The sequence below is a fragment of the Thamnophis elegans genome, chromosome 6 (genome assembly GCF_009769535.1).
Source record: "Thamnophis elegans isolate rThaEle1 chromosome 6, rThaEle1.pri, whole genome shotgun sequence".
Taxonomy (NCBI): domain Eukaryota; kingdom Metazoa; phylum Chordata; class Lepidosauria; order Squamata; family Colubridae; genus Thamnophis; species Thamnophis elegans.
Window position 1 is genome coordinate 72,891,020 of NC_045546.1, and position 20,642 is coordinate 72,911,661.

General features: G+C 37.0%; 1 protein-coding gene across 1 annotated transcript in view; it reads left to right on the forward strand.

The window, feature by feature from the left end:
- Positions 1–20,642, forward strand: part of XRN2 (5'-3' exoribonuclease 2) — a 65,230-nt gene that overhangs the window by 22,057 nt on the left and 22,531 nt on the right. The window contains exons 11-24 of the mRNA XM_032219371.1: positions 2,142–2,275; positions 3,096–3,153; positions 3,234–3,341; positions 4,318–4,362; positions 6,348–6,482; positions 7,637–7,755; positions 9,070–9,205; positions 11,777–11,884; positions 11,974–12,063; positions 13,723–13,795; positions 15,146–15,229; positions 16,423–16,520; positions 16,630–16,709; positions 17,574–17,630. Coding sequence (XP_032075262.1) covers positions 2,142–2,275; positions 3,096–3,153; positions 3,234–3,341; positions 4,318–4,362; positions 6,348–6,482; positions 7,637–7,755; positions 9,070–9,205; positions 11,777–11,884; positions 11,974–12,063; positions 13,723–13,795; positions 15,146–15,229; positions 16,423–16,520; positions 16,630–16,709; positions 17,574–17,630 — 1,325 coding nt within the window. The remainder of the gene's footprint in view (positions 1–2,141; positions 2,276–3,095; positions 3,154–3,233; positions 3,342–4,317; positions 4,363–6,347; positions 6,483–7,636; positions 7,756–9,069; positions 9,206–11,776; positions 11,885–11,973; positions 12,064–13,722; positions 13,796–15,145; positions 15,230–16,422; positions 16,521–16,629; positions 16,710–17,573; positions 17,631–20,642) is intronic.

Below are 20,642 nucleotides of genomic sequence, written 5' to 3' on the forward strand. Positions count from 1 at the left end.
TGAGTCAGTTTTTAACTTCTGATGACTGACTGAACAAATCTCTGAAATTTTCTTGGAAAGATTTTGGAAGTGGATTGCTATTGCCTCTTCCAATCCTGAGAGACAGGCTCAAGGTTATCCAGACAGCTTTGTGTTTAAGGCAGGAGTAGAACTCATAGTTTTATAGTTAGTCTGATATCTGAAACACTACAGCAAACTAGTTTGGTTTAAGATATTGTGCCAATAGGGTAGAAAAAAAAGCTTGTGTGTGTGTGTGTGTGTGTGTGTGTGTGTGTGTGAGAGAGAGAGAGAGAGAGAGAGAGAGATATGTTACCATCACTACTGTATAAACTACTTAAGCTTATAATGTTGGTATTGTGATAGTAAAAGTTTCAATTATATTTATTTTATACCTAGAATAAATGAAAGACAAAAACCATGCAACCTCTTTCGGCCAATAAATCCAGTAGTGCCACAGTTGAATCCTTTAAAATTCTGCCCCCTTTAATCCTCTTTCACAGTAGCCCTTTTATATCTCTTAGATCAGGCCTGCTGCTGTCTGTGCATTGGCTTTGGCTCCCTTAAGTCTTCCATTTGCTGGCTCCTGCATCTTCCACATTCTGATTCTTTACAGGTTGTCCTCAACTTACAATCCCAATTTGGACCAGACTTTTTGTTGCTAAATGATGCGGTTATAAAGTGCAATGTCATGTAATCACATTGCCTAGCACTGGCACTCTCGATTGCCATTGTTTAGCAAATGCCACCGATCATCAGCTGAGGAACTATCCCAATCCAATCCATTCTGGGCTTGGTATGTCCCAGTCCCAAGCCTCAGGAAAGTAAAGGAATACTTCCTCCTGCCTATGCTTGCCTATCTCCCCACCACCCCTCTTTTGATCACCCTGCACCCTGTCTTTTGGGGTAGCCAGGAACCCCAGAACTGCACAGCTCTGGTGCTGGTTTCCACATTATAGCTCAGGGACCTCTTGGAGTGCTGTGGCTCTTGGGTCACAAAAAGCCCCAGGACCACAGCACAAAGCCACAGTTGTCCCTGGAAGCCTCAGCCACCGCACCATGGCCCAACAGGACAATGTAAAATTGTAGCATCTGTGAAGCCCCAAAGTGGCCAGAAGACACAGCACCCCAGGAAGCCCCAGTCACCCAAGTCCAGAACTAGCTCCAATTGCCTTTGCCACCCTACACTCCAAGGCTCTTCATTGCCTCAGCTGGCCTTTGCCTTTCTTATTCCACTGCTGACCTGCCCACCATGGCCCTTTGAGAGGTGGCTCCTTGCCAAATGAGGTCTTCCTTCCCAGGGGTCCTGACGAAATCATTGCTCGTGACCTTGGGAAGAAAACAAAGAGATGGTCAGCTAGAGTGACAGGAGCGAGAGAGAGAGAAAGAGCAGAGATGAGAGAGAGACAGGGAGTGGAATCATTGCTGCATTTGTAAGAGTGGATGGCTGGCCAAGCACCAGAGTTTTGACCAGGTGACCCCAGAGTAGGGGGGCACCACATCAGACATAAATTTGGGGAATAGTCATACTTCCCTTTGTTCAGCACCTCCATAACTTCAACGTTCACTGAATGAATGGCTGTAAGTTGTGAACTACCTGAATCTTGAAAGATAAACGTGTTCTCTCCCAAGTCTTGTCTTGTCTGTAAAGGTGCATACCCTAGTCAAAAAATAAATGTCTACAGTGGACATTTTTGTAGGGTGGAAATGCTGCTTAGGATTTTTGTAACCTTTTTTAGGTCACATGGTGAAAAGAAATGCTGGCTGGACAGTGTTTTAGTGCAAATGAAGCCTGAAAGGATGGGTGCAAAAATAAGTCGTACACCACTAAAAGAAAGAGTTGGGAAACGGGGACATATTAAATATGCGAGGTTATTGGAAAAATTGATTTGTACTAAATATTTGCTTTTGAAGGAAACCTATAGAGATTCAGGCTGATGGGAAACATGATTGTTTGTGCTTCTAGTCTTTTGATTAAGAGATGGACTGCGCTTGCTTGGTGGAAAGGAAAAGACATTTTCTATGTTCTCAAATGCACATTCACAATATCCCCCCTAGACATCGGACATTTGATTTCTATTAATGCTTGAGAAAATGCTTCATTTTTGTGTGTTTCTCACTCACTCTCTTTAAAAAAATTCTAGTATTTGGAAAGAGAGCTAACAATGGCCAGCTTGCCTTTCACTTTTGATGTTGAAAGAAGCATCGATGACTGGGTTTTCATGTGTTTCTTTGTGGGAAATGATTTTCTCCCTCATTTACCCTCATTAGAGATCAGGTAAGAGAAACAACTTTATATCTAGAAACACTTAAATGTTAATAGGCATTGATTATTGCACTTAAAAGAAATAAAGGACATTATTAATGATTCTTGCTTTTTAGATTTGCAAGTTCTTGTGTCATGGAGAGTGCTGTTTGAGAAACACAAGTCCAAAGCGTCCTTGGGATTCAGTTCACTCATTTGGATCTAGCTGATGATAGAGTTGCTGTTCCAAATCCAGTGAACTTTATAAGGCTTTGAAAAGCATGAGTTTCAAATATCTTGCTATTTTGCTTTGCTTAATTATGGTGCATGATATCTCTAGCTTTTTTGAGACTGTGCTCACTATTTCTCATGAATCTTGGTTCATTTCCTTAAATAATTAGCATGCTCTTTAGTCATTTGTGCAGGCTTGTTGGCTTTTTGTCTTGTACGTAGGGGATTTAAAGAGCCTCATGCATAGATTAAATATTTTTCCATGTTCCTATCTTTTCTAGATTCAGTAAATATTATAGAAGTAGGGAATGGCAGTCAATAGTAACTTCACATATTAATAGTTAAATACTGGTTTAAACTCTGCTAAATGTAGTGTTGTACAAGCATATATCTTCATATCCAGTAGAATTTTTCTTTGCTCTCCTCACTCTGTGTGCCCCAAATCTGTTTCCAAAATCTCCCAACCCTACAGAATAGATTTAGAGATTGTGGCATGGAGGAGGGAGGAAGAATTTGTTCTGCCAGTAGATGTCATGCCATCACTAGGATAACAATTTGAATATAACCCTTACAGTGAGACCATCCAAGAAATGGATGAAATGGTTTTATTCTTGTATTGCAGGGAAGGAGCAATTGATCGCCTGGTGAACATATATAAAAATGTTGTGCACAAAACTGGAGTAAGTGATTCCTCCAAACATTTCATGTAGTAACATAAGAAGGAGAAAGGTTACTTACAATTTTATTCTACAATTTACAGGGTTATCTTACCGAAAATGGTTATGTTAACTTGGAGAGAGTACAGATGATAATGTTGGCTGTTGGAGAAGTTGAAGATAGTATTTTTAAGAAGCGGAAAGATGATGAGGTGAAAAAGCTATTATGAAACTCTGTTTGGTGTGTTTTTCTTTAACAACATTTTTAAAAAAATGAATACATGTGGTTATTTCACTCTACACTACAAATAGTTCTTGTCTTAGGATTGTTCATTTAACAGTGCTTCAAAGTTACAACAGCTTAGGAAAACATGACTTACAACTATACTTGATCATGTGTTTGCAATATGGGTACATGTCAACCAGCTCATATTTACAACCAGTTGCAATGTCTCATGGCCACGTGACTGCAATTTGTGGACATTTTTGCTCATTTCTAGCAAAAAAACGACCATTGAGGAAGTTAGTTTCACTTAACAGCCACAGTGATTCACTTAAGAACCACTGTAAAAATATCATAGAATCAGATCTGATTTGACTTACAACCACGCCTTACGATGGAAATCCTGATCTCAGTTGTGGCTGTAAATCAAGAACTACCTATAAATCAGATGGAAATGAGTTTGCCTTAGTAAGCTGTCAATGAATTTGTAGTGAATTCAACATTATGTTTTTATATTAGTTTTGATTAACATGAATTGAGGATTTTGAGGAAAAAAATTCAGAAAGCAGGTTGGTTAGTTAGGAAAAAGTACATCTAAAGTTTCTCTGTGTGCATAGAGCTTCCTTTATGACCAGTTTTTGGTAATTTTTCTAGTTTTTCCTGTAAGGAATATGCTAAAACCTCTGGCTGATATAATATACCAAACATATATAGGTAGTTTGTTTACTACATCCAGAGAAGTTAGATCTGAATATGACCCACTTTGTAAAATCTGTGAATTAGGTAATTGACATTTTATGTATATGTACTTTAATAGGATCCCAGATTAGTTTAGAAGAGCAGTTTGAAATAGGAAAAGGAATCTGCAAAATGATTTTTTAGCAAAAATGAACTATATATATTTGAATTTTTTAGTTTCCTAATCAATGCTAATGTACACTTTCCATATTTTATGTGGCACACAGGAAAATTTCAAAAGAAGGCAAAAAGAAAAAAGAAAAAGAATGAAGGTGAATATAAATCTCCTATTCCTGTTTATTTATATGTCTTTATTTAAAACAATGGAACTATTTAGTAGCAGCTACCTTGGTATAGAGAAAGGAAATGTCTTAAAGTTATATTAGGATTACAAATAGAATGTTGTAACAGTTCTTCAAGGCTGAAATGCAAAAAGCTGCTGCAAATAGCCCAGTGCTTATATTCATTCCACAAAATTTTTATTCCTTTTTATTGAATTCTAATTCTCAAATTTAGACTGCAAACTACTACATATTTCCTAAGGCATACAGCAGGGGTGCAACTATGACAGAAACACAAAGTTCACTAATTTCCTGAGCACACACATACATATTGGCTGAACAGTTCTTTGAATATCAGCCATAGAGAATAAATTCAGACTCTTACAGAACATAAAGGTAAAGGTTCCCCTCGCACATGCGTGCTAGTCATTCCCGAATCAAGGAGGCGGTGCTCATTTCCATTTCAAAGCCGAAGAGCCAGCACTGTCTGAAGATGTTTCTGTGGTGATGTGGCTGGCATGACTAAACGCCGAAAGCGCACGGAGCACTGTTATCTTTCCACCAAGGTGGTCCCTATTTTTCTACTTGCATTTTTTACATGCTTTCGAACTGCTAAGTTGGCAGAAGCTGGGACAAGTAACGGGAGCTCACTCCGTTACGAGGTGGTAGGGATTCGAACTGCCAACCTTTCTGATCGACAAGATCAGCATCTTAGCCACTGAGCCACCGCATCCCTTCTAAAGAACATAACATATATTGAAGGATTGACTTGCTAAAAAATATGGTCTTTTTTAACTTGAACTATAAGCTTGCATTGTTAATCTAAAATATTATTTGGATACACAAACATATTCAGTATATGGTCCTTGGATCCTAAATTAAGTCAGGCACAAAAACGCAACGCTCTGTATATTTTCTCAGAATTTCCATTGGACTAAATTTTATATTTTCCCATATAAAATTATGGATAAACTTGCAGTCAAAGTGATGTATTATTCACAATATTCCTTTTCTGAAAATTTGCATCTTTTTCCCAATATTTGCTGCCTTTTAATGCTAATTGTAAATTGCTTACTGCTTGAAAATAATTGACAATTCCTGTTATCTCTCCATTACCTTGACACCACTTTCTCATGTACTGTATACCATTGAGTAAAGAGCAGCTTAATTCAGGAGATAGCTTTTATGGTTGATGCAAAATGTCTCATAATTATTGAATCATTCTTTTACAACTGGTGCCATTTTATCTACTCTAGCCACCATAGTCATCATTGGCACTGATAATTCTACAAAGTTAAGCATACATGTATTCAAATTACTCTTTCTATTATAGTGTCAACATGCTTGACTGATGTTGTTAATTAATTAAATACATGAATTTTTATTTGTATTTCTTAAAGAAATTTGGAACTGGCAAGCTAATTGTAATATAACATAATTTACTGTTGTTCTGATAACTGTCTGAAGTTTTCTGTTCAAGAATCACCAGGATATTATTCTAGTGTTCCTAATAATGATCATACTAATTATTGTTTTTATTTTACTGCCATATGTTAACTATTTGAGCATATTAATTGACATGTGTTCTATAAAGATCCCAAATAAAAATAAGACATCATTATATTTTGATCATAGTTTTAAACTGAAGTAATGCCACTCAGTTTTTTTTAATAGATTTTAAGTTGCAATTTTATAATAATCAGTTAGGATAAATTATTTCATGAACATACTTTTCTGAACTCTAGCCAAACAGTCTCTACTGGCCGAGGGGCACTTCTGTCTCAGTCAGGGCCATAGGCTTGTGGTTACTCTATTAATGAGCCAAATGGAATTTGCCAGTATGGATGTTTAAGTGTTGCATATTCATTTGGAAATTAATATCCTGTGTAATATAAACATAGCTATTCATACTTCTATGTAGTGTTTGCTCTCATAGCTAATGCTCAAAGTTTATGTTTATATTCTGCTCATTTCAGAGGGAACAACATACCATGCTTGGTGGACAATACACCCCACAACCTGTAGGAAGAGGAAACAGGTCAAGCCATCAGCCAATTAGTAATCCAAGACACACAGCCTATGAAATGAGAATGCAGGACAGACAAAACACTGTAAGTGATTATTTTTCAAATAAATATAGATAAGGTAATGGAAAATGACTTAATGATGGCTCAGTTTCTACAAAGCTCAAACTTATATACATTTACCTTTCCTTTGCTATGTTGACTCCATCATATCCTCAATTTGTTGCAACTACGGGTTCAACCCAGACTAGTGACATGTACTCTCTCTGGATCCCTTAAGTCTGAGAAAAGTTAATAATTGATTAGAAAAGAACCCCACTTTTTGCCTAAACACTTTAATGTTAAGCAGTTAATCTTTCCAGATAATGAAAAAGCCTTGAAAGAATAGAAATTTAATCCCATTCCCTGACTTTGCCTCATCTTAAAATAATGAGTAAAACAATGATGCAGTCCATTTAACAATTACTGGTACAAAATGAATGGGTGCAGAGGGAAGGATTTTATGGATAATATATTGTCTATTAAATATGTAAACTCTCAATTCATAAATTGGGTTGTATCCAATTATCTTCATTAAGAAGCAGTTAAGATTTTAATTGAATGCACTTTAGAAACTTTTGTTCTATTTGATACACACACCTTGATTTATCTTAGATCCTAGCATATATTTCCCTGTGAACATTAAGTAGTATCATAGTATATATACACTCTATGGTTTTAATTTAATACATAATTTTAATATGTACTAAAATAATGTTCATTATTATTTTTTGTTGTTTCCTATCTCATGGGGCTACCGTAGGCAGCTGACAGTTATAAAAACAAAAAAATGAAAAGTTTAAACAAAGTGAAAGTAAAATAATAGAACAATAAAATAAACAAGGAAAAAAACAAAGAAAATACATCGATATGACTACTAAAAAATGGTGGGTGGGTGGGGAGAATAGAATAATTAATAGGATGGTTTTCTTTTGAGTATCAGGATCTATTTTATCAGAATCCGCTTTTGAAAGTTCGTCAATTTAAAAGTGGTTTATTACTTGTCATGAAATATTGCTGTCTGAGTATATTTCAAATCCCCTTGGTAGCACGGAATTAGTTTCTACATTGTTCTTTTAAATTCCTGTATCTATAGTTACCTAAAGTAGATGCATATATTTTTCTGGTTGTTTTTTTTTGCAAAGTCATTAATTTTAATTTTTGTAAGTGTAATGAGACCTTTCCACTAACTATATCCCCAGACTCCTTCAGCTTCTCCTAATTCAAGCTTCACATCTGATGGTACGCCATCCCCAGCAGGAGGAATTAAGCGAAAGATGGAGGACAGTGACAGTGAACCGGAGCCTGAAGATAATGTCAGGTGCCACATTTCATACTTTGTTAGTGAGTTGTCAAAAGGGAGAATGTCTCATTAATACTATTTACCTTGTATCTGCCACACCTTGTAATGCTTTTCCATGATCTTTTTATCCACCAATAATTAATGTGGAGAGTTGGGATACTCGGTAAATTCCAGTGAGATGTGTAGGCTGTTGCTGTTAAATTTAAGTGCTTCCATTAGTATGCATGCTGGTTTTCTTCCTAAAAGCTGCTACTCCCTTTGAGACTAAACACCAGATTGGCTAGAGGTTCAATATTCAGCTCAGTCTCTGTGAACAGAATCTCATTCTACTAACAAAAATGGAATGGTTTAACTCTTAAAAGTTCTATAATCAGATGATTTAGTTTAGTGAGGAGTTATTGTCTATTAGTGAGGAATGTATTATGTATACGCTAAGCTTCTTGCATTTAGAAAGAATTTCTAAATACTTCCATTTAAAAGGTTCTCGGGATCAGTTTTCAAGATACTAAAACTAATATCTGGGAAAGTGACTACCAGTTAGGACTAAAAGACTGGTTCTTATTAAGAAAACCCCATAACTTTAACTTTGTCTGTTCTTTCCTACATGCCAAGTTTATTAAAATATAAAAACTAGAAAGCAGTCTACATTTGTGCAGAGTAAAGAGGATAATGTTGATGGGATAGAGGATAGATCCATTACTAGACAACAAAAAGGGAAACGTTGCTTAAGTATGGTAGGATTACAAACATGTCACAGATAGATGCCCCTTAAATCACATGAATATAAAAGAGGAAGGAGGGGAAGTAAATCAGGCTTGTAATATTATGTTTACTATGGCCAATCTAAATAAGAATAGTTTTTAGTCTTCTGTGGCTTCTATTTCTTTATCTGGTCTATCTCTCAGGGTATGTTTTATGGGGTTTGAGCTGCTGCAGTATAGAGATTGATACCCCCACCCCCCTGTGGTCTCTCCATTTCCGCATTTCCCTAGCATCTGCTTACACCACCACGACCACCCCACTTCTTGTCTAGGACTCCCACCTCTTCCTGCTTAATGACTTGCACAGGCCTGAGGTTATGATGGCAAATGGGGACTGCCAGGATTGCCATCACTAAGTGATATAGTCACATGATACCTCACTTTACTATTGCATCTCTTGGCAATAGAAATTCTGGTCCCAACTGCTGCCATAATCCAAAGTCTGATACAATTACATGGGAGTATGATTTAAACCACACCACAATTAGTAAAGCCTGTTCTCCTTTTTTTGTTGAAACCATTTGATAAACTGAATTGCACATTACGTAGATTCACTATTGTTTTTATGAAGGTTATGGGAAGCTGGCTGGAAACAGCGCTATTACAAGAACAAATTTGATGTTGACATCAACGATAAGAAGTTTCGTCGTAAAGTTGTGCAGTCTTATGTGGAAGGGCTTTGCTGGGTTCTACGATACTATTATCAGGTACTGACCTATTATGTCATTACAGAGGATTTTCTATCATCAAACTTCCACCTACTTGGCAATGACAATCTACTTCTTTATGGTGGTCAAAAGTCAGTAGGAATCAAACTTCACTTGAGGGAAACATACTTCTTTGCCTTTATATCTTGATATTGCAAACATGTAATGCCAGTTCAACCACAGCTTTTGATCAGCATCTTAATAAATGTATTTATGCAGCAAATCAAATTTTTTATTACAGCCATATGGCCAAATACAATAATATGTGTGCCGGTTCCAATGGGGAAAAAGATTTGAATAAAAACATTAATGAGTGCAGAAACAAAGTGGTTCTATTAATTCATCGGTAACTAAAATTCTCTCCCAAGAGGTGACCTGACTTTAATAGAGGCTGTCTTAAGGTATTTTGAATATCAGCCTAAACCAGGGGTCTTAAACACTCAAAGAGCCATTTGGACCCATTTCCCACAGGAAACACCGGGAGCCAGAAAACCTGGATGGTCGTGGCCAACTCAACTTCACTCACTCTCACCCAGTCACATGATCCCCCCAACCTCGCCTACCCAGGTTTTGTGGTTCCCAGTATGTTCATTTCTGTGGGAAACGGGTATCTCTCTCCCTCTGTCTGTCTGTCTGCTCTCTCTCTCTGTGTCCCATCCATCTATCTTATCTATCTTCGTGCTCTCCTGCCCAGCTTCACATGTCATGTGAATCCAACCACTTGGGCTGTAGAGGGGAAGTGGAGGCTAGCAGGCAAAGCTAAGCGTTGGAGATCCATGCGAACTAAGGCAAATCCAACCCGGATCCTGTCGGGGAGACATTCCCCTTTCCTCTCTATACCTCTGTGGTGGGGACCCAGCCAGCCTGAGGGCTGCTACCTGCTCGGAGGTGGCCAGCAAGCAAACAAATGTGGTGTTCTGGCTGGGAGGTGGTGGTGCAGAGCCCGTCCTCTGGCTGGCGAGAGCGGAGCAGGAAGGACACATCTTCCCTGCTGTCGCCACAATGGTTCTGTCCGACCTCTATATGCAGATAGCAGGCAGAGGTGCTGCCAAGGGGCTCCGGCTGCTGTGCCTTGCTGGGAGTGCCAGTGGATGGTCCTCGGTCAGCACCATGAAGGCTCCAACTGCCGGCACCACTGCGTTCCTCGCCAGCTGGTGAGATGGCTGCGCAGTGCCTCCCAGATGGAGGGGGGCTGGACGGCAGCAGCAAAAAGTGAGCAGAGGCCGGCGGGTGCCAACGCCACCAGCTCTGGGAGGAAAGGCAGGTGCTGCACCATCTGGCTCAGCCATCTGAGTGGAGGCAGGGGCCACAACAGTTGGGACGCAGCCAGGAGGGGTGCGTGAGCTGAATGTTTGGAGCTGCACTCAGCAGAGTTTGCAAGTGGGCTCGGTGGGGCCGTTTAGTGGGAGGGAGACCTCAACCCATTTGGTTCTCTTTAGTGCGGGTTGGGAATGCAGAAGGCGGAGGTCTGTCTCGGTGTCCAACCATCAAAGACTTCTTTGCATCCCAGAATTTGATCCTGCGCTTGCTTGCTCTTCCCTTTCTTTCTCCTCTCCCCCCTCTCTCTCTCATTCTGATTCTCTAGCGCCTTATCTCTTGCTGGGTCTCGTGGGCCCGTCTTCCAGCCTTTGTTGCTGCTGCAGGGGTGGGTTCCTACCAGTTCTAACCTCTTCTATAGAAGAGGTTCCACAAATCTACAGTGCCATTTAGAACCGGTTCCAGCTCCCCCACCCCGCCCATCCGCACATCATCAAGATGAAGAGCGAGAGGAGGAATTCTGGGAGTTGAAGTCCACAACTCTTAAAGCCGTCAAGTTTGAAAACACCTGAGGTTTTTCTTCTAAAGGGTTAGGGGTGCAAGGGTCTTGTAACTTGACAACTTTAAGACTTGCACACTTCTATGCCAGAGTTCCTGAGCCAATGTGACTGGAGGAGGAATTCTGGGAGTTGAAGTCCACAAGTCTTAAAGCTGTCAGGTTTGAACATACCTACAGAAGAGGTTCTAAAATTTTTGGAAACCCATCACTGTGCTGCACGTACCTCGGTTGCTTGGGGAGACGCACGACCTGCCCCCTACCTTCTCAGGCCAGGCGAGGAGTGACTGGGATTCTTATTAGGTTTTGAATTATGTTATGTAAGTATAGGATAAACAACATTTACATTTTAGTATAATGGAGCTACCCATATACATGCTAATTGTTTGAAATTGTTACGTGTAATTTTACCCATTTGCTATGTTGATAAGAACTTTAAAGCTTATTTCTGAGCATACATATTTTTAGATTTATTACAGTTAATATTTTGTATTGTGTATTCATTATGACAATAATAATGTAAAATAACTGGAGAGAGCAAAGGTTTACAGCTATCATTTTATAGGTGTATTTTAATAACAGTAGCTCAGTATTTCAAGATGATTTTTTTTTTAAATGTATGTATTTGGTTGCTTACGCCTTCCTCTTTGATAATTCAACTAGTATAATTAAGGTTTACCATTATTTAATAGTTAAATGCAGAGAGAAGATTCCTGAATCAGCTTTGATTTAAATTCTTCTTTCATTTTCCAAACTAGGGATGTGCTTCCTGGAAATGGTATTATCCTTTCCACTATGCTCCATTTGCTTCAGATTTTGAAGGTATTGCAGACATGGACTCAGATTTTGAGAAAGGAACCAACCCAGTAAGTTTTATTATTCTGTTTATAATTTATCTTAGTAACTAAAGATTTAAAAATTTAAACAGTTATACTATCTACCTTTCTTTTTACAGTTCAGACCTCTGGAACAACTGATGGGTGTCTTCCCAGCTGCCAGCGGTAATTTCCTCCCACCAACATGGCGGAAACTTATGACTGATCCAGTAAGAAAATTAAAGGGTCTTTATTTGTTTGAATATTCATGTTAATATTCTCTCAACTACATCACTGGTTGTCTTTAAAAAAGAGACATTATTTATTTAACTGTCTGTTATACCGTAGATCTTTCAGTTGGAATTTGTGTGGTCTTAAATGTTTCAGTTCATTCCAAATTTAATTTTATCTATATTAAATTCCAATTGTAAAATTATGCCCACAAAGGAATGTTATGGTTAAGGATAAAACATTTCAATGAATTGATGCAACTGCTTGAAAGGCTGGCCACAGTAGGCAGTATTTGGGACAGACCTTTAGAGTTCTGAAAAAGTGTGAGGAAGATCACTTTAAAATGTGTTCCAATATAAAGTAGCATTTGTGGTTGAGTAGATATTCACAAAATGGCTGCCATATTTAAAGTACTGCATGTAGCAATTAATGTGTTTCTCCACTATCCAATAAAATAAATGGATTTCTACCTTGACTACTCTTTTAAAGTATATGGATTTATTCTGATAATGATACCTTGATTTTATTTCTATTTAACTACCCTTGAAAATACTTTTTTTTTTTGCATTAAATTGTATTCATAAGCAAAATGAGTGTGACAGAGAAAAGATTGCTATAGTTTTTCATTTAACTTTTCAGGGTTTACTGGCAGCTAATTAACTGTTGTCTTTTTGTGGTTCTATTTGACCACAGCACACAATTAATGAAGCCCTACCTGAGGGAAGAAGGGAAATATCACCAGTTTTATCTCCACTTTTTAAATATTTAAATTTTTAAACAAGAACTTTGCTGATGAGGTCTATAGTAGTTAAATCAAGGGATGAACAAGGAAAGAAAACTTTGCTTGTGTAATGGGAATTTTGTTGGAACATTGGATAGAAAACAGTAAGAAGGATATAAAAATGAACTTTAATCACATAAGCCATTCATGCCTGAACTATTGAATTTTAATGGTTTCTCTGCCAGTTCCCGGCTGGAAAAAGAGATTCCATTTTGACTGCAGGGGGCAAAAAAGATGCATGATTTTTCAGTCTCTGGCTCATGGTTGAAGGGATGATTAGGCTTGAATAGAATGAAAGTGAAAGAGGAGTAACTAGCCAATAGTAACTAGTTACATGTTCTCTCCTTGATCATGCCCATCCCTCTTGCTTTGAATGGATAAAGGAAATTGAAAGTCGAGCTCTCTTTAGATCAAGCTTTGAGTTTCTCAGCATTTTCCTGCAGAGAAACAAAAACCAGTCTTACCCCTGCTATTTGCGTGCTATGGTAGATAAGTTTCATAGGTGCTACTTTTGTGAGTTTTAATGTACACTTGTGTACCCAAATTATTAAGCACTTAGAAGGTTTATTTTATTTTATCATGAAACAGGCGGGGGAATTTGGGAGTTAGGAGTGAAATAGAGGAAGCAAGAGTTTGCTGATTGCATACATGTGCTTTTGTACCTAGTTCAATGCATCAGATTCAGGGCTTAAAGTTAAAAGTGTAAATTTTACACCTTGAAAATGTACTCTTTAAATTTAAATTGTTGTTTTAGAATAGTTTGTAAACTCCTTTCTTTAAACAAAATGTTCTTTGAATTACGTTTCAGAAAAAAATAAGTGCCTTCCTCCAACATTGCAGATTTCTAAATCACTGTAATAATACTTTATTAAAACAGGATTCAAGTATAATTGACTTCTATCCTGAGGACTTTGCTATTGATCTGAATGGGAAAAAATATGCTTGGCAAGGTAACTATTTCATCATGGTCAAGATTTATATGGTTAGTCTTGGGAATAATTTTAAAAAAACAGGAAAGACATTCCATTTACAGGTTTGCTAGCAGTTGCTAAACTGATTTCTATCTGCTGTTTTCCTTAATGAATTTGTAAAAAGTAATAAACTGATTAAATGAGTTGTGAGACATAGTAATTTCAGCAGTATCTAGATGAAATTTATTGCTGTTACTAAAATAAAATTTAACATTTTAGATACCTAATAATAAGCTTCTTAAATGGTTTTTATAATAGAAAAACCAGTGTGAAGTGCTGTGTTTTATATGTTCTGCCCAGGGATTTGCAAGAGGACTCTACTTGCACAGCTGTCCTCTTCCTCAGTTGCATTTTGCCTCTCCTCAACCCATTTTTCCTCTGGAGAAAGCCGGGATATGTGCTTGGCTGTAGTGCTCTTCCACTGATAAATTAACCTATTTAATGTCACTCTAAAATAAATTACTTGATTTTGCAATTTCATTGCATTTTTATTAGAATGTTTAGAAATTCAGTATTTGTAATAGGTTCAACTGCAAGCTGTCTTTTTGTACTTATTATAATCAGCACATATTCATATATTAATTATGTGTATTATCATCCATCTTAACTTCAGGCATGACCATAATCCAAACTCAAGAGATTTGTTCTTCCTAGTGAAATGTGGTTTAAGATGGCTCCAGATTCTACTGAACATTTGTTACATTTGCTTAGATTGTATATTACTTTTTTTCCTTTAGTTCTATAGACTATTCATGTAAAACTAAATTTTCAAAAAAATCTGTTATAGAGATAAATCTAGGTTAGTCCCATTAATAGCACTTAGACTTGTGTACACAGTGCTTTACAGCCCTCTCTAAGCAGTTTACAGAGTCAGCATATTGCCCCAACGATCTGGCTTCTCATTTTACCCACCTCGGAAGGATGGAAGGCTGAGTCAATATTGAGCTGCTCAGAATGGAATTCCTGGAGTGAGCAGTTGAGTTAGCCTGAAGTATTGCATTCTAAGTACAGCACTACCATGGCTCTTAAAAAACTATTATTGAAAATTATTCTAGCATTTCTGGGAAGGGTGGATATAAAGTAAGTGAAAAATTAACAAAAGTGGGTAAGTGCATGTATTTTCTTTTCCTTCTTTCCCCACCTTCAGGGAAAGTCAATGATCTTAAGTTAAATTTTTCATGTCCCTGATTTTGGTGGAAGAACTAAATATATACTTAATTATATCTTCTTGAAATCCAGTGTTATGATTTGGTTTGCCCAAGTATCTTTTAAACTTTCTCCTTGATATTGTTAGAGATAAATGTAAGTTCCAATTGCTTATTTTCCTAGGGGTTGCTCTGTTGCCTTTTGTTGATGAACGCCGTCTAAGAGCTGCTTTGGCACAAGTGTATCCCAACCTCACTTCTGAAGAAAGTAAGAATTGCAGGATTGTAAAATGGTTTTAAGTAGAACATGTTGGTAGTGATGTTTATATATAAATACAAGACGTTAATTTCTGTGTTATTCTCAAGTAATTAGACAGTAAATATTTGTGCCATCTTACACTATTCCAATTTTAGTCCTTTTAATTATCTATAGTACAAAAATATCTCATCACCCACCCAAATAATATTTTAAGTTGGATATTATTTTTGTTAGAATAATTTTGAATCACATTTTGATCAAATTTACATCAAATACTCAACTCAAATGCTATGGGGAATTAAGTAATTCAATTCAATAATTCTACAAATTGTAAGAGAAGAAGAGGCAGAGTCAGAGATGGAGTTGAGAGGACTCAGCCTAGAATTATTAGGCATTCACAAACATTCCAAGTCCAGCTGCTTTTGAATTCCATTGACACTTATCCAGCAATAAATCTTCTTAACTGGAACTTAGTGTATGGTCCTGATTCTTTCTGCCCAACACAAATTCAACATAAAAATGCAATTTGTCAGTTTTGTATGACATGCAAACTATTTATATTCACCCTTCAGTGGCAAATAATGATAAAATCTGCATGCAGAATTATGGGATGTAGTAGTACCCTCTTATAGCTCTTCATGTCAAATACGTAGCCGATGAAGAAAAACAGCAGAACATGGACCTGGACTTTAGGAATTCTGACAAGCAACCAAGTATCTTTATTACATAAACTGTTATTCAAATTGACAAGTAGTCAGAAGGGATGGAGAGTGCAGGAGAGCGATGTAAAGTTTCTCCTGAATAAAAGTAGTATAAATTTCCTTTCGAAAAGTGATGTACAATTCACATAACTCCTTTGAAATCAGAAGTCCTTGCAAATGATTCCCATGCTTTTGGATTTGTTTAAAAAATGGTAATAATGCGTCTCTTTGTGGAATCTATTTTGTGGAATTAACCAACTCGGTGATAAAGAAGCAGAAATTACTTTTAAGAATAGTAAATGTGCTTCTAGTGCCAGAGCATAATGTAATTGAACTACACTGTAAACTAGGCACACACCAACAAGGCAAACGTCTTACAATATTCTAAATGGGGTTTTGTGTTGCATTGCAAATGCATACCATATTTTACGTTTGCTATGTCTTACGCCTTTTAGATATTTCATAATGAAGTAAGTATTATTACTTTCTTTTCTTTTCTAGCCAGAAGAAATAGTCTTGGTAGTGATGTCCTTTTTGTTGGGAAACATCATCAGCTTCTTGACTTCATTCTTGAACAGTATAAGTCTAATGAAAAAGAGGTGTGCCTTGTCATATTTGTTAGATGTATGAAATGAATTATGTCTCAACTGCATAATTGTCATGAGCTATTTTGAATAAGTTAATTGGGATTTTTTTATTCCTCAATAGCCAGTAGACATACCCCCTGAACTGTGTCATGGAATACAGGGAAAGCTCACCTTGAATGAATATCCCATCCTTCCAGATGAGTAAGTACAGCTTATACTGCTGTTAGTTAGCTGATGAATTGCTCATGGTTAATTTATTCCATATATGATAAGACAGGTTTGTTTTATTCATTGACAAGGATTTTTTAAAAATCTAGTCATATTAGAAGGAGAATAATGAGGAAGATCACCTGTGGATGTGAAAGTTGGAAAGAAGTATATACATTTGTGAAAATAAAGATGTAAAACACCATCCCTCCCAAAACCCCAATATCCCATGTGGGAAATCACTAAGGGATTGATTGATTGATTGATTGATTGAGTCTCTGCATCTTGAAACTCTTGGCAGTACAATATTTGCATTGCAGTGTAAATATAAGAATACAACTTTGGCAACATCATATTGACCAGCCAAAAGCCTATGGAAGAATAGAGTTTTAACTCTCTTCCAAGAGTCCGTTGCTGATGGAGCTGGTTTTGTTTCCAGGTTGGCAATAAATCCTCTTATTCTCTGGACTTCAGTCTACTCAGCAGCAGTGTAGTATCCAGATACCTCAAGAGTTTATGACAATCACGAATCTAACCCAAATTATTTGAAGGCTTGACACATAACAAGGGATGCATGTTAGAGCTGATTTTTGTTTCGGGACAAAATGTGATAAGGGAATGAAAGATATTACCATCAATACTTTCAATATTTAGAGTGTTTTTCGATTGCTTTCTGGCTTAAAATATTTGTACATTTTGTGTTGGTTACTTAGACCACTTAAATGTCCTTTTACGCAAAAGGCAAAAGTTCTGGATTATGGCCATTGACAATTTATATTTGTGTTCCACCATTCTCTATAATCATGAGTGGTTTTTATGTTGAAATGAACAGCTTTTACCTTTTCCTTTAACCATTAGATCAGTGCAATCTCCTGTGCCGCTGCTGCGTGATCTGACACAGAATTCTGCCATAAGGTAAATTATAAATTCAGGTTATAGTGTACCATCTTTTACCAATCCTGGTTTATCATCTAACTGTGTCACAGATAGGTAGAAAAGAAAATAGAGGTGATCCCCTTATATTACAGGCTTTTCATGTTTTGGGTTCACAGTCAACTGAAATGTTAAACCTTAGAAAATAATTTGCCTTCTGTTCAGTAATTATGATCTCACTTCCATAAATTCCTTTGCTAGTCTCATATGCAGGCGGTGATGAGATGCCTATCACTGTCTTTATCCTAGAACTTCATAATCCTGATGTATATTTATTTACATTCTGTACTCCCCATAAGATTATACTAGTGAAGCCGATGAAATAACATGAATGATTCTAAGACAATCTATACAAGAGTTTGTTAATTGTATTCCATAGTTCATTCACTTCTCTGGCCTTTTATGACAGGAGACAAATACAATTCTGTGACTCACGTAGAAATGGACCGTTGCCTCCTGAATCTACCATCCTCTGTCAAAGGAAATCTATTATGGGACTGAAGTGTGCTTTCCATTTTAATTGCGAAAACAATGTTTTCCTGAATCTATAGGAAAAAACAATTTATTTCTTCTTCGATATGGAAAATCTTAAACAAAGTTTATTCAAACAAAATAACCCTTTAGTCTTTGTTTGCCTCCCACATAAATCCTTTGGTGGGAAGAAAAATGGCTGCCAGAATCAGATTGCCAAGGGATAAGGCAGCAACAGAGGCTGTTCTCATGAAGAATGTTAGGTAGACAATAGAAGCTGGGTTCCCTCTTACGCATTCAGAGGTGTCAGAATAGCTAAATCTCGGGCTGCCTTTGATATGAAAGAAGATCCTAACTTTTCCCTTCCAGCTTTTGGGAAGAAAAGACAGTGAAAATTGCAGATGGCCATAGCAACTCCACAGAGCAGTTCAAGGAAGCATATAAATCTAGGGTGTTGTTCTTGCTTATTATACTGTACTGTACATGCACTCCATGTTGCATTTTCTGTCTTGTCCTTCTAAATCAGAACAGTGATTAACAAAGAAAATCATCTCAAACAGGATATTAAATGATTTCCCAACTCCCAACAGATTCCATTGCTTCTCAGTTCATGTTCCTAAACTCAAATCTGGTCATGGGATGATTCGACTTACAGCCGCAACAACTTATAACCAAAATTCTGGACTCAATCATGTCCAGAATTTTGGATCACAAGTTGAGAATTACCAGTACTTCTCCCCCAAAGTAATTTGTGGCCATACAGTCCTCAGTGATTACTATAATCTCATTTTCTTTTTATGTATTTTTTTTTGCCAAAGTTAGAGAATTTGCTGTGGAATTCTCCATTCCTGTAGGCTCTATCATAAGCAAAAGAAAAAATATTCTAATAATAATTCTGTTGGAATAGAGCAGTGTTTCTCAACCTTGGCAACTGGAAGATGTCCGGACTTCAACTCCCAGAATTCCCCAGCCAGCGAATGCGAATGCTGGCTGGGGAATTCTGAGAGTTGAAGTCCAGACATCTTCCAGTTGCCAAGGTTGAGAAACACTGGAATAGAGAACAGAGACAGAAAGATAATATGTTTGTGTAGTTCCCACTTTTGATAGGGCATCCTGTCTTCCACTGGTTTTTTTTTTATTAAAAAGTTTTGTATTAAACATAATTTAAAACGTTGGACACAGTGTAAACCATCCTGGCAGAATCTATGCCATGCATGCTAAGATATTCAGTTATACATTATAGCCACTCTTGTTTTTTTAACATTTGATCCATGCCGTATTTACAAAAAAGAAAAAAGTAACCTATTTCCAGCCCTATTGGTTTGTGTTTATCTTATACATTCTCGCATTTATCATTTCATACATCATTCTAGTCTCCCTTCTATGGATCTTGATTCATGCCTATTTTGGGCTTTCCCTTTTATATTACAACCATCGATAAAAATTTATCCCAAATCTTATAATATTCTGATTCATCTTTATTTTTCAATTCCCATGTCGATTTATCAATTTCAGTGCAGCTCAAAATTTTCCTAATTATTTCCCCTCCATGTGGAGTTTCCCTGTTTTTCCAATTTTGGGCAAAGACCATTCTTGCTACTGTGATAATATGTATTGTTAGAAAGATTACCCCTTGTTATATTTCTTGTTTATAATTCCTGAAATAATTCCTGTGTGAATTATATTTCCTCTTCGGTTATCTATATTAACCACTTTTGGATATTCTGCCAGTATATTTTGGCTTTTGGCATGACCACCACATATGGTAGTACGTGCCTGTTTCCTGGGCACATTTGCAGCAATTTGGCAATGAATTTCTAAATATTTTGGCGATTCTTATGGGCGGAAGGTGCCACTTGCAAAACATCTTATATAGGTTTTCCTTGTATGGTATTGACAATGTTATTTTCCTGTTCCTTTCCCATAGTTCTTGCCATCTGTCCAAATTATATCATAACCAAAGTTTATCGCCCATGCAACCATTGTCTCCTTGACCTGCTCTTCTTCCATCCTGTATTCCAATAAGAATTTGGAAATCTTTATCAATTTATCATTTGTCCCCAAAAGAATATTGCCTATTGCCATCAACTCCACACTGCCACTCTTTAGAGTAGTGTGATTGGATTTGGAGGTAAGACCACCATTCCAGATCTATCCCCTGTTAAATCTTGCCTCGATCTTAATCTTCTTTATCTAGTATATCTTTATAGGTGACCTGTTTTTCCTGATTAATAAGATTGGGATGCACTATTGCTTCTAGTGTTGATAGCCAAATGGGTAACTTTCCTCTTAAATTTATTCCATGTTTCTAATAATGCCTGTCTGATGAAGTGTCTTTGGAAGTATTGATGTGCTACCTGTACTACAGGAAGGCATGCCATCCAAAATGCAAATCTTGGCCCTCAAGTGTTAACAATCTATTATTTTTTAAATCAATCCATTTTATCAACCCACTCAGGTTAGCGTTGCTGTTTCATGGTATAATTCCCATTTTGGTACACCGAATCCTCTTTCTTTTACATC